At 40.4% G+C, this 14,302-nt stretch overlaps 1 protein-coding gene across 1 annotated transcript; it reads right to left on the bottom strand.

The window, feature by feature from the left end:
- Positions 1–6,330: 6,330 nt before the first annotated feature.
- Positions 6,331–13,583, bottom strand: TMED5 (transmembrane p24 trafficking protein 5). Its single transcript, XM_065657723.1, has 4 exons — positions 13,328–13,583; positions 10,864–10,961; positions 9,998–10,181; positions 6,331–7,452 (listed from the first exon to the last, which is right to left on the bottom strand). Exons 1-4 carry the CDS (start codon positions 13,520–13,522, stop codon positions 7,234–7,236), a joined length of 696 nt encoding a protein of 231 aa, XP_065513795.1. The 5' UTR covers positions 13,523–13,583; the 3' UTR covers positions 6,331–7,233.
- Positions 13,584–14,302: the final 719 nt, after the last annotated feature.

Raw genomic sequence — 14,302 nt, 5'->3', positions numbered from 1 at the left:
AGGACAATAGGAAGAGAAGCAAAAGATGACTAGAAGCTGTGCACAGTCTGGGAATGGGCTTGGAATTCAATGCTTTTGCTAATCTTTTGCTTCTGTTGTTCAGCAACAGTGAAACAAGATTTTTGTATTGTTATGATTTTTTGGTTTTCATTTCTGAATCCCTTAATATTCATCTCAGGTAGCTCATCTCTGCTATTTTTTTTCCAAGTTTTTTCATATTCCGGTATTGAGATCCATATACCATAACATCAACAGTTGTTCCCGTTTTCATTGATACAAAGATATTTTTGCCTTGCAGATACTAGTTTTTCAAATACTGTTGTAGCTCAAAGTTCATACTGTCTTTCTCCTAACCTGTTCACTGACATTATTTCACCAGTGTGTATTTCTTTACGCTTGTTCTAATTTGTTTCCAGCTTCTGAATTTGAAAATATTCTTTTATCTTTGCATCATCAGCTATTTTGTGTTTGGCATTGATTGACTTCCATGTGGTTTTGTTTCCTAGTCTTCTCTTTACTTAATGTCCAGTCTAGTGGCATTAACTTGTGATCTTGATATCTGTAGTCTTACTCTAATAAGCTCATTTACTTCAAAACCTGCTTTGTAGCAAGAAGCTAATTAATAGCTCTATCTTTAAATAAAGTTTGTCGTTTTATAATCACCATTTCAAAGTACTTCATTTGTGCTCTGCCATTCTCTAATGAATATTCACAATACTGTTGCTATTGCTTTCACTTGTGTCATTATCCAATGCAATAGTTATATTGTTTTGCTATGTACATGTTTCTCTCATTCATGAACACTAATCAGGTTGCCTACTTTGTGGTTTTTTGCCTGCTTGCTCTAACTTGGTATTTGTAACTTCACGAATTGGTAGCATGATAGCAGAGATGGAAAAAGCACTAAGATAGTAAAATCCTAGAGATGATCAGCAATGGTTGGAAATTCAGGGAAAGGGAAATAATGAATGATTGGGAAGGTTTTCAGGCTGTAGGATGTTAACATGTTTATAGTGGTAGCAGGAGAAAAAAGTGAGTTTAAAAAGGGTGAGATAAGGTAAAACTAAGAATTGGTTAAGAGAACAATAGAGGATTTCCCTTCATCAGGGAAAGTGCTGCTTTTTTTACAAAATCCACACTCAGAACTGTCCTTTCTGACAAACTGGCTAGGGAGAGTGACTGGCTTGTTGCAGAAATGTATATATAAATATATGTAATATGTGTATTTATGTGTAGAAATACACAAGTCCAAGTAATACAATGAGAAACAACTTGGATGTATTTATTTACAATGGAAATTATTAGTTTTTAAGGAAGTTTAAATGGGCTATGAAATGTTTATTAAAAAGAGCCTTTGGGCTGTAAAATATATATATATATATATAAAAAATATATATATATATAAAACTTGTTAATTCAATCCTTGCCTTCTTTCCTCCCATGTGTTTTCTTCTGTGGTAATGAGCCAAGGTATCGTAGGTGCTTACCTGCCTCCCAGTCATTCAGAGGTAAGTGCTGAAGCTTTAGAACTCCTACTTGTTTGGCTGCTTGGCCCCTGAGCCACCTTCCTCTTCCCCATCTTGTGGTACCAGCTTGTGGGAGAGAAGTGATGGGGAAGAATGGTGTCAGGAGAGGCAGCATCAGTTCTGGGGTCTGGTTCTGCCCTCTTCCTGTCCAGAGAATGTGATCAAGAGTCTTCTCAGTAACTGGAACAGAGATTGCTGGAACTGACAGAAGCTTTTGGTATGGACAGTCATAGGTATCTTTCAACTTAAGACTTCGATTTTTTTTTTTCTTTTTTTTACCACTCCCTGAAACCCTCCAGCATAATAGAAAAATGTCTTTAATTAGATGGTTAATGTCGGGTCCTTTAACATAATGTCAAAGATACAGACTACAGATGTATGCTTTTAGAACTCTTATTGGCAGCTCTGTGCCTTCCTTACACACCTGTATTCCAATTTAGCAGGTAGCAGATGGAGAATGAAGGAAGATCTCTTGTTTCCAGAAACTCATTACACTCTAGGGGAAGAAAGGGACTTCTAAGCTGTGTGGGTTCCGAGTCTCATTAACTGTCCTCAACTATAGCAATTGAAATATGAGAGAAGATGATGATGTTCAGATGCTTCTGGTGAAACTTAAGCAGTCTAGGTGTGTTTACTATCATATTTCAGGGGTTTTTTTACCATTTTATTATTTTCATCTGTGACAAAAATCAACAGGTACCTGAAGTAAACTGTTGGTTTTGAAAACAAAATCATACAATAAGGCATATAGCTTTTGATCTGCTCTGTGAGAATTAATGAATCGTGGTGCTGCTTCCCCTCTGTGGTGGCATTCCTCCTGTCCAAATAGTGAGTTCTTGTGGTAGGGTATTACTGCAGCTAGAGGAAAGCATGGAAAAGGAAGGGGTTGACATAAGCCGTTTCTCAGCGGTAACTAAAGCTGCATGTCTCCTGCCTGTGCCAAAAGTTGGTAAGTTTTGACATTAAACAATCTCAAAGAGAATTGTTCTTGTAGGGGAGGCACAGGAACTCTTAGTTTTTAAAGACATCAGATATAGCTCAATCTACTGAGTCCCAGGCTGTCTTAAGTAACTGTTGGGGATAATGAGTCCTTAGGACAGATTGCCATGTAAGTATTTATTTTAAAAATACTCAGGAAAGGGAAAAAAAACTGTAAGTGCTGTGGCTGATGGAATAAAATTTTTTTAATGTAGTGGTGCCACTGTACCACGTGGTCCTGAACTCCCAGGATAGTGCTGCAACCTGCCAAAGGAGCTGACTGAATGGGCAGTGCTGCTCTGTGGGCACAGGAGATGCTGCTGTGGGCTCGGGCCAGTCTGAGGTGCATGTGGTGTGTTATACGTAGAAGATAAGGCAGAAGGTGTTGCCTGTCATGGTTGAGAGACCAGGAAAGGGAACTTCTGCAGGTGTTCCTGATGTCTGTCCAAAATGGCTTTGGAGAGTTTTCACTGCCTGGGTACCTTTTCAAGTCAAACCACTGTTTCTTCTACTATTAATTACACAATCTGGCAGCATAACATTGTACCCTTAGTATTCTATTATATCTACTTCATCGATTCAAAACACAAGAAGGAAGTTCCTGTTTCATTATTGGAACAATGTAGTTTGCAGGCTTCCGGACTAGCCCAGGTTTCTCAGAAGTCTTACGAAATGGTAAACAAGCTTGGATTTGTCATGTGCATTAGTTGGTTAAGCTGGAAAAACTGCTCCAAAGTTCTGAGCTTTCAGTCTCAGGACCTTCCATATTCTCTTATGAATAATGTGAAATTATTACAGTAATAGTAGTAACTTATAGGATTCTTAATTGCTAGAGTTTGATATTCTGTGGTACTAGTTTCCTGTTTTCCTTCTGGTTTTCCCTGTGTTTTTAATGTGTCGACTATACCAAATCAGAAATGAAAATACATTGTGAAATTGTTTCTTTAGAGGAGGAAAATGTAAGAATTAATGGAAGCACTCAACAAGTCATCAGATTGTCTACTGATGTTTGCTGCTGAAAAATAAATTTTTAAAATTCTTCTCAGTTTCATGTGACTTATGTACCGCTGTTAGAAATGCACAAACATGTATACAAGTTAGAATATCAAGACAAAGTACCTTCTGTAAAATCCTTTCTAAAAAGTGTTTGTGAGGACAGATAAATGACCACTGGGTTAGAGCAGTGAAGTGTTTTTGGAGTTCAGTTATCATTTGCTGCTGTTTTTCTGTGGTATCACAAGTTTACAAATTCCCTTAATCTGTTCCTTGGGATACTTTTTTTTTTTTTGAGGTGAGAAACTTGGGACTCTTAGTTACTAACAAGTAACACTCAACTAGACAAACAGTTTCCCAAAGTCACAGGTGCTGATTTAATACCAAACTATCTTGATTTAGGCTGGCCTGAGGATCTTACTGTCTCTTGCTTTGAATGCAGAACTTTACAAGTCTCAGTAATATTATTGATTGCTACAATAATTTTGCTCAAGACAGTACCTGCTATCCCTTCTGGAACTGTTCCTAATCTTATTGTCTGCCTAACTGGGAGCTATGCTGTTCTGTGTAATAAGCTGCAGGTGCCATATGGAATAAAGTATTAATCAAGGTGCAAATATTAGGGGGGGGGGGGGATAAGGTTTGTACCTGACATGCATCTGATAACAGAAAATACACTTTGTTTTGAAGTTACAAAGATCAGAGGTTGGTGTCATTCTGATCTGCCACCTATGTAAATCTTTAAGTTATTTATACTGATAAAGTTGATTTTGGGGGTTACAATAAGAACAGGATTTGAATGCTGCATGAGGAAGAAATGAAAAAGCTGCATTACTAAAAACAAAGTGTTTATTAGCTTAGTATCCTTGATCTTTTGCAGCATTCATAGATAAAACGTTGTTCTTTTGTTATAAAATAAACACGAACACAGGTTTGAACTTTCTTTATTGAAAATTTCAGTTTTGCATAATTTTATTCAACACCTGCAAGTCTTAAAACATTTAATTCTGAATAAAAAGTCCATTAAGAAAAAAGTATATTCTCCTCTGTAAATTTTATACAATCAAAAGCGATCTACTCTTCAAAATCCTAATCAAATTTTATTTAACTGCAAGCTGAAATGCCAAATCATTCACCTTTTTATAAACATATTCCAGCTGCCAAAGTCAAAGCACAGTTAGCCTTCTAGTTATTCCATTTCATTTTCTGTAAAGAACCTTGAATGGGGAGAAAATACAGAGTTGCAAAATAACTTTTTCCAGATGAACTCTGCTGACAATTGTTTTGTTATTTTCCTTCTACCAGAGCCTGCTATGTGTAATCGGAGAAACCGCTGCAGTTCAGTCTTGTGTCTTTGATCAGAGAAGTCTGCATTCATTAGCAGCTTAAGCTAATAGCCCGGGCTGTTTTGCCACCGGATTTATAACCACAGTCAGGGGCCCAGCAGAGCAGCCGGGGAACCAAATCCCCTGAGGTGCCCTTGGAAAACTTGGCAGAGCTCACCTAGTGGAGGTCTAAGCTGCAATCTAGTTGCTTTGCTGTGAGAGGTAGATGTCTTAGTCGCAGCTTCACAGAGCTGGTTCAGCATTTTGCAGATGGTTTGTAACATCACGCTCATGGTGATGCGAGGGAAGATCAGTCTCCTCTTTCTTATAGCAAACAGGGCGCAGCCCTAAGAATCTTAATTGCCTGTCCTGAAGGAACCTGATCAAAACCTTGCAAGTTGACTTCGGTAAGCTTTGGCTTATGCCTTCATGTAGATATGTGGCATATTGGTACTGGGAGATGTCCAGGGAAACAGCAGAAAAATGTTATTTGCCACTCTAGCAGGAAAAACAGACTTTTCCTAGACTTTGTCCTGATCACAGACATAAGCTTTCTAGTTCCAGGCAGTTTAGTATAGAAAGCAGCATGTGGAAAAACAAAATACACAGAACCCTAAAGAGAAACAATCTTGCTTTGGACAAAGCTTTGCAGAAAAAAAAAAAGGTAGCTCAACAGCTTTTGAGCATTTGGAGCCCTCTATAACAAATTCTGTGAGGAATAATACTTCTGCTTATAAAAACTATTTAGAAATATTATTGCTATGTCCAATTGTCTGAAGTTAAAGCTGAAGTGCTGTTTCTATGTACTGTAGCAGTTGCTAGCATCTGCTTCACTTGAACAAAGTGTTTCTTCATGCATCTGTTGACCCTGTTTTATCTCCATAAAATAATTTTTAATCACAAAGTCTCAAAGTTGCAATTCTGCTGTTCATACCCAGATGAACCAATGACTGGCAGAACACTAATACACACTTTTTTTTTTTTTAAAAAGTGTGCGGTTTTTTTTAAGAAAGTATTTTTTTAACGTGACAAAATGTAGTTTAACACATTTATACAGGAAATGTCAGTGACTCGGCACATTGTAAAAATGACTAACTTTGAACTACTAAAAAAGGTTAATTCTTGCACACTGGGGTTTTGGCAAAAGTTCTCTCAATTTGGCAAAAATGCCCTCACTACACTGTTAAAAGCCACTTTGTCTAGAAATTACAAATTGCTGATCTGAGGATAAGCTTTGCCTTAGTTAAGTGATATTACATATTCAGTTGAGCCTAAAATTTGAAGCCTGTACTTATTGTTCATGTAATTCATGCCTTACTCATATAAACAGCCAGAAAGGAGAGCACTGCACTGTACTTGCACAGCTCAAAGACTTACAAGGGACAGCAAAAAGGGAAAGTTTAGGCGAACAGCTTTGGTTTTTCACACCTGTGTGAGTCACCCTATTAACTGCTATGTTAGTCATTGATGTAGTAGACAAAAACTAATAATAAGTTGGCAATTTGGGGATTTTGAGACTACAGAAATTAATGTGCAGATAATGTTTTCACATACTGTGACACCTCCCTTTAGGAAAGGGAAAGAATAATGTGGAAATCAGTTACTGGGAAATTATCTATTACATGAGGTTACAGTAACTAAAAGTTTGCAAAGCGTATTTCAAGGTGTGTGTGCATTTCTTTGCATATCATATGGTCATTGTCTCTTAAATCTCATGTGACAGTCAAAAAGGAAAATAGGGTTGTATAACTACAGGACAGAAAGATTTATGAACAGGAATTGCACCTATTTTCTCCAATTCTTTTCAATTTCACATTGACTGTGCTTATTTAAAGTGCTAATGTTAGTCATCTGTATATAAAAAGAGTTGTCATTTTGTTCTTACATGTTAGCCCAGTGTTTCTCCATGATGCTGTACAACAAAAGCTTAGGATTTTAAAAACATGTAACTTTGAAGATAAATGACAGTAACTACAGACCACACCTGTGGGCCCCAATCCTGTAAACACTTAGGCACATATGTAAATTCACTCAATGTTTAACAGCAAATAAACCAATGTCTAAGTTACCATTTAAAGTATTACATGAACATGAAAAAAATGACGTTATTAACATTACCTTGCATATGCACCAAGCATCCTGTGCACTTTGCAGAAGTTAGTCATTAACAAATGCTACAAGTACAAAAAAATAGTTAGTAGCACTTGCAAAAATGGAAGAGCTTGGGGGCAAGGCCTTCTGTTCATGTAAAAAAACCCCAAATAACTAAAAAGCCCACCAAGAATTGAAAACCTGATGTCTACTGCCTGTTCAAAACAATCTGAAAGGTCATGTTTTCTTTTTTTTTTTTTTCTTCACTGGTAGTTTATTGCTTGCCCTCTCCCATTATACTGTTACGGTCATACTGAATGTTAAGTTCTACTTTTCCTCTTCTCTTCAAAGAGACTTTTCAGCATGTAAACCTGAACCGCTGATACCACCACCATTACTCCCAGGTTGACCATGGACCAGAAATTCACTCGGTCAAAGTTGCTTTCTTGGATATTTCGATCGCGAGCTTCAAATGCTCTGAGCAGGGTCTGAATCTGGACACTTTTGCTTAATCTGGCTTTGACACTGTTGATGGATTCCTGATAAGTAACAAAAGAATATTTTTAGAAAAAAAAAATGACATTTAATTAAATGTATAGCTTGCAACACATACTAATACTGTATTACTACATATAATTTAATTTCTTGCCAAGCGGACAGTTAATTTCACTTTAAAATATATACCTCATCTCAGAATTTTCATTAATTTGTCTAGCTTGTGTATTGTATGTCACCTAAAAAGGCTTAATTAACGTAGGATTAAGGTTCTATAGTATAGGGTGTTTCAAAAAGATGGACCCAATTTGAAATCACACTGCTTTGAAATTGGGTCCATCTTTTTGAAACACCCTGTAATTTGTTTTTTCCCTTTTACAGACTAGTGAAGTGAGACAGAAATCAAACCTAAAATCAGTTTTTTAATATGCCACGTATCTTGGGGGAACTGTGACTCCAGGTATTCACACAAGTAAAAAGCAATGATCCCTACAGGAGTCTCAAAGCAAGTTACATAGCTGCACGCAAATGTAGGATGTTTTTTCTCCTGCTGGATGATCAAATTAAGGCACTTTTTAATGCAAACTACCATCAGGACTCTAGCTGTAGCAAAAGAAAATTAGTACAATAATGTTATATTTCCATCTTTTATACTTTCACTGTGGTGGCTATAAACTGCTGCTTCACCTTTGACAGAATTTCAATAATAAATCAAAGGACACGCACTGTGTCTCTGGGAACCAGAGGAAGTACATGAACACTGTGGCCACAACAGCAGCTCAACATCCACTCCTTATGCTGTGCCCCACTACTCCTTATTCTGCATTTACAAAGTAAATGCCTGATCCTATGATCTATTAATATTTCATCTACAACATAATAGTCAAAACCTAAAATCTCATTTCATGAAGTGCTGAATTATGTTCTTGATATAATTATGGGACTCTGAAGTAACTCTTAGTGAGAAGAGTAATGTGTGCAGTAACAGGAAGCTATATACTTTTAAAAAAATAAGAAAAAAATTAAGAAAAAAGAAAAAAACTTAAATTTCTTTTTTAAAAAACAAACAAACAAAGTTAAACCCAGCAGTAACATTTTCTCCATGGACGTTTCCTCTATTGCATATTTAGCAAATATTTCAAAAGAGCTATTTTTGGAAGTCAAATAATTTTAAGATGATACTAAAGTTGATACGTTACACAATAAGGAACATCAACACCATAAAAGAGCTTTAAAAATAAGACACAAGTCCCCATTTTCCCCAGAAAACATGTTGTTTATCTTTAAAACGTTAAAGTATTAAGTGTTTATATAAGTCCTTACAGAACTTGAAAGTAATAACTTGACTAAGTAAACAATGGCAAAAAAATACTAATGTTAACTTTACAAAAATTACCTTCTTTATAATATCTGCAATGACCTCAAATAAAAAGACAAGTTCTGCCCTTTTTTTTTCTTGGAAGAGATACCAACATGTACACAAGAAACAATCAAATCCATTCAAATATTGATTGAGATTAGTGTGAGAGGGATTTTCTTTACAATTTCCCCTATAAACTTTGTTTTCTCTAATTGTCTAATTGCCAATTTTAAAGATCTGGTCAGCTTTTCAGATGCCATATTTGGTTGTAACTATTTAAATGTGTATTGAACACCTATAAAAGATCTTAAACGTTAACTCTGTTGTTTAAAAGTCTGCATTTTGTTTACGGCAAGAAACAGAATACAAACAATGTCATTCTCTACACCAGTGTCTTCACTAAGTGTTTGTGCATGGTAGTTTGGGTTTTTTGTTTTGTCTGCAGCTATGAGCAAACAAACAATGGCTTACTGCATCCTACCAAGCACTAACAACACCAAATGATCCTTTACTTCAGAAGTAATATCAATATTTAATGATCATGAAAGGAAATAAAAGCTTTGAGTTGGCAATAGTCTTCATCCTACATCAAACAGGGTCTGTGTACAGTTTAAGCAAACATTACCATTCACAGAACGTCTGCACAAGTGAACCTGCAGTGGAGTACAGATTAACTCCTGTCCTGTTCACTAGTTTGAAAAGATGGAAATAAAAATTTTGGGGAAAAAAACTAATAAAATAATGTATAAATTACTGAAGATAGAAATATTAATCCATATACTATTTGGGGCACTTCTGCAAAGGTGAGAAGAAGAGGCTGAGCCAGTACTTTATTTTCAAATACAGGATAAAAATCTACGCAGTGATTCTAACTACATCGTTGGGATTAAGGAATATGTTAATACTGTAAATATGCATTTCATTGCTGCTAGGGAAAAATGTCCCATTTCAGCAGAAGGAATAAAGGAAGCTGGGTTGGAAACAGAGTGACTTTGAGTGCTATGCAGTTTCTTCTTGCTGATCAAGGGTCTTTCTGTAAATACTGTCAACTTCTGTGTGGAAACAAGAGACCCATGGTGCGAGGCTTCATGTCTCAGTAAAAGCAATATATGGAAATGGAATAATTTCCAGGATGATGCACCACCAGACCAAGGCAGAATGGCTAAATGACGCTGAGGGTTTTTTTAAAATGTTCTTTCATTCAAAAGAATTAAAGATCAAATACTAACCAGAATGTCTTCCAGTTTCATATCTAGGAGGTCCGTGCCTGTAACATACTTCTTCCAGTCTTCCTGATCTTGCCTGTCTTCTCCCATATTGTCCAGGATCAGTTCAAAGAAAATCACCTTTTCAGAAATTGTACTGAATGTGTTGTCAAAGCAGAACATGTAATCACCATCTTCTGTTTCCACTCTGTGTATAAAAGCAAAATATAATCAAATTAACTACACTTTTTGTGCTGGTTCTCAAAAAGTGAGTTTTTTAAAGGTAACTTTCCCCTCTAAGACTGACAATCATGCACTTAGAAATAACTGGATAACCTTTGTATATAAAAATAAGAACTCTAAAGACATATTACAGATTGCAGACAGAGCAAAACAATCTCGCTGACTCTAAAGGCTTAAAACAGCACTTTACTTTCATTTGACTTTATCAGGAGTTTGAACCATTGTTAATCATGACAAAGAAGCTATAATATGAGTGGAATTCTTAATTCTATAGTACAATTACAATAATTACTACATATGTTGATAGAAGGCTGGAAAAATGCAGGAGTTTTCAGCTTATTATTTAGATGACTGACAAGATATTTTGATACTAAATGTAGAGACCTTTTTCACAATAATTATTTTTGCTCACTGACCATTAGCAGCCACAATTAAAACAAAAACATCCTTTACTTCATGGTAAAATCCATGTAAAAAGTATTCAGTGTTCATCAAAAGGTAATGGGTATTCTCAAACTGTCCTATTAGAAAGTCTTTTGTAAACTAAGGAATAAAAAGTACTCAACCTTTATTTTAGTTATATCTGTTAAAGAAACCAGAAGTTTTACATAAAGTGCTTTTTTTAAGTTTGAAGATTTTAAACTTACGTATGAACTCCATCTGATTTTCGTTCCTCAAAAACGAGAGTTTCACCTTTTGGAGACAGTAGATGAAAATCAACATCTAATCCTGCTCCATCTAGAACCTGTGAAACAAAGAAAAACAACCTTCCAGCCAGTGGAATTCCTGTTTGCATTGCTGATGGCAACGTTTTTATGCAAGGCAAACGTTTTTAGGTAAGGGAACTGACACAGAATCTGAAAGCTGAATCTGTCTGGGTTCACACCAAGTTAATTGGAAACAGATTAAAAACTGGTTCAATCCAAAAGCATTTTAGCCATTTAAAATCTTAAACTAAATATGACCTAATCACACTAGGCTGGACTGAACCTTTCTCTAATAGTTTTTAAGACTGCATACAATTTCATCAACGGGCAGAGTTAGACAACCTGTAAGAACACCAACAGATGGCTAAATCAAGCACTTCTCTGGCAGACATCATCGATGGGTAAGTACCAGTGCTAGGTCAGTGGTAGAAAAGAAACTGGATAACAAAGATGTCACATTTATGTATATGCACATATATATTTGTACAAGAACACAATCTATGCCGGGTCATCCTCAAGATCTTTTACTGTGTGAATCAACAGCGCAGATGACAGGAGCAGACTTATGGCAATCCAAGCTGCACCACAGACGTTCTCACCTTTTAACACAGGTTTAAGGTCTGAATTCTCCCAGGGCATTCTCATTTCTCAAAGGGAGACGGAATTGAAGGTATTTAGCTTCCTAAGCTGATAATAAGTGTATACAGTATTATAAAGCTGTGCTGCTTTAACTGTACAACACGACTACAGCTGTATCATCACATTTGTTGTGTTGTAGAAATTCTCTATAGGGAAAGCAGTAACTGCATAAGGGGGCAGAGTGAGATCATTTTTACAACATTACTAAGGCCCATGCCAGGGGATTTCTTTGTTTGCTTGTTTTCCAGTGAGCTATTTGAGTATAGCAGTCTGCTCCTGCAGAAATTGAGGGCAAAGTTTACACCGACTTAAAGTGACACTGGAGACTTACCAAAAAAAGGGAAAGGACAATGAAAATCAGTAGCTAGTAGCTGATCAAATTAAAAACCATACGTAGTGAAATACCTTTAGGGCTAGACACCTAGAGCAAAACTTCATATCTGTGTTTATTGCACTATGTCTTTGGAGAATGACCTGCATCTCTGTTAAATATTCCTATATTTTAGCCACTAACAATGCAGGATAATTAAGTACAAAATAAATATATATTTCCAATAACATGCAGAGCTCCATTTGTACACATTCAAATATAAAGATGAATTGCTACTGTTACCAGCTGTGCCGAGAAATTTATGCCTGAGTAGAAATAAATTCACTGTTATATACGTTTGTTCTCTCTAAAATACTTTTTTATTACGATTAAAAGAAAGTCCTACTTTGTCAGTGCAAAATAAACTTCTGTATTGCTTAGACGAGGCTCTGAACAAAGCTTCGACACCTCAATCTTTCTTGCTCAGTTCTGCATGTAACAATAACTAGAAAATAATCAAGAATTTCAGCATTATGTTTTTAGTTGGGAAGCAGAGAGGAAAAAAGAAGGTAAGACAGATCCCAGACAACTCTGAGGCACAGTAGCAGGATGGGAAAATATACACTGCAGCTTCTCTCACTGTGCCTGTTCTACTGAAAAAAAGTCTTTATGGAAAGAAAAAAAGAGAAAAAAAAAAGGCCCAGATCTTTCCCAGAGATATCTGGGGAACTCTGCTCTCCCCAAGAAGGGCATCAAGACCTTAATGTTAGTCTGCTAAATAAGATTCTTTTTGAAAAACTTTCATCACTGAGATAAAAGGTGTTTAATATCAACACAAAGATAGGTGAGGGTTTGTGCATCAGCAACAATTCTGTTGGTGCTTTAGAGTTACTGCACAAGGTCACAGCCATCAGCTTTCTATATCCTTGGCGTTTTAAAGGATGGCAACCTGAGATCGTATAAAGAAAAAAAAAAATCTATTAGAATTTTTTTTTAAGTTGTTGAAGCATTTTTCTTCTCGCAGACATACAGCTGTTACCGGTGCGTGGGCAGCGCGGACCCGCAGCAGCGCCCAGCACGGCGGGCAGCGCCCTGGGGAAGGCGGCGGGGCCGCTGCTGGCGGAAGGGCACCGGCGGCCGCCCCCCCGGGCACCGCCCGCTGCCAGGGCACCGCCCGCTGCCAGGGCACCGCCAGGCGGCTGCGGCCGCAGCCCAGCGAGGAGCCCCGGGGAGGGCTGGACCGAGCTGCCGGCAGCCGGGGCGGGCGCTGCCGCCGCGGGGGCACCCTCGCCTGTGTAAAAAGGAACCGGCAGCCGAACCGCCCGGCCCCGCCCACGGCCCGGGGAAGGCAGCGAGGCCGCCGCGACAGGATGCGGCGCCGCCCGGCGCCCTCCAGGGCTGCTTCACCGGGAGGCCCCTCGGGCCCCGGGGAGACCCGGGCCGGCCCCGCCCCACCTGGTACTCCAGCTCCAGCGAGGCCTCCTTGCGCATGGGCTGGTAGAAGCACTCCTTGCGGCCGGCGGGGAGCGTGAAGGTGAAGTCGCTGTCCAGCGAGGGGCTGAACTCCGCGGCGCCGCGCGGCGGCAGGAGCAGCGCGAGGCACCCGAGCGGCAGCAGCAGCAGCGGCCGCGGCCGCGGCGACCGGCACATCCCGGCGGCGCGCGGCGCACACCCACCGCCGCGGCGCGAGCGAAGGGCGGAGCCTGCCGACGGGCCGTGGGCGGGGCTGGCCCCGCCCCTCGCGCCGCTGCCCAATCGCAGCCACGGCAGCGCCGCTCCTCGCCGCCCACAGTGCACCGCGGCGGAGAGCCGCGGGGGCGGGGCTTGCCTCTGCTCCAAGGCCGCTTCCGCCTCCCCGCTGCAGCGGCGGCGGCTGCGCACGGGGCGCGGGGGCGGGGCTGCGCGCGCGCTGTGCGGAGCGGGGCGGGGCCGGGCGCCGATGCCCGCGCTGTTTGAAGCGGCTGAGGCCGGGTCTCCTCGGGCTGAGGTACAGCCCCTTCCCGCCTGTCCCTTCCCTGCGGGCCGCTGGTCGGGGAGCGCTGCGGCAGGCGCGGGTCCGGTGCCGCCCGCTCTCAGCCGCCCTGGGCGCTGTGGCTCTCGGTCCTCCGGGCGCGACCCCTCCGCCGCCGGGCGCCCTACAGGAGCGGCGGCTGCTGGCGCTGAGCAGCGCTGGTTCCTGCGGGGAGGGCCTGGTGCTTTCCGGCCGCCCGGGGCAGCCGTTGCGGAGGGCGGGCGGAGCGGCGCGAAGGCGGGGGAGGGCTGCGGGCGGGCCGGGTGCCGGGCAGCTCCGGCCTGCGCAGGCGGCCGCCGAGGGACCCCCGTGCTGCGGGACAGGGCGGGCGCGCTGGTTTCTCTGAACCCGCTGACTCGTTCCCCGTCAGAATGTCCCCGGTGCTACGTGCTGTGGTGGGGCCGCCCGCCCCGGCCTAG

The sequence above is a fragment of the Caloenas nicobarica genome, chromosome Z, assembly GCF_036013445.1.
Source record: "Caloenas nicobarica isolate bCalNic1 chromosome Z, bCalNic1.hap1, whole genome shotgun sequence".
NCBI classification, from domain to species: Eukaryota; Metazoa; Chordata; class Aves; order Columbiformes; family Columbidae; genus Caloenas; species Caloenas nicobarica.
The sequence above is the reverse complement of the archived record's forward strand: the minus strand, read 5'-3'. Positions and strand labels throughout refer to the sequence as shown.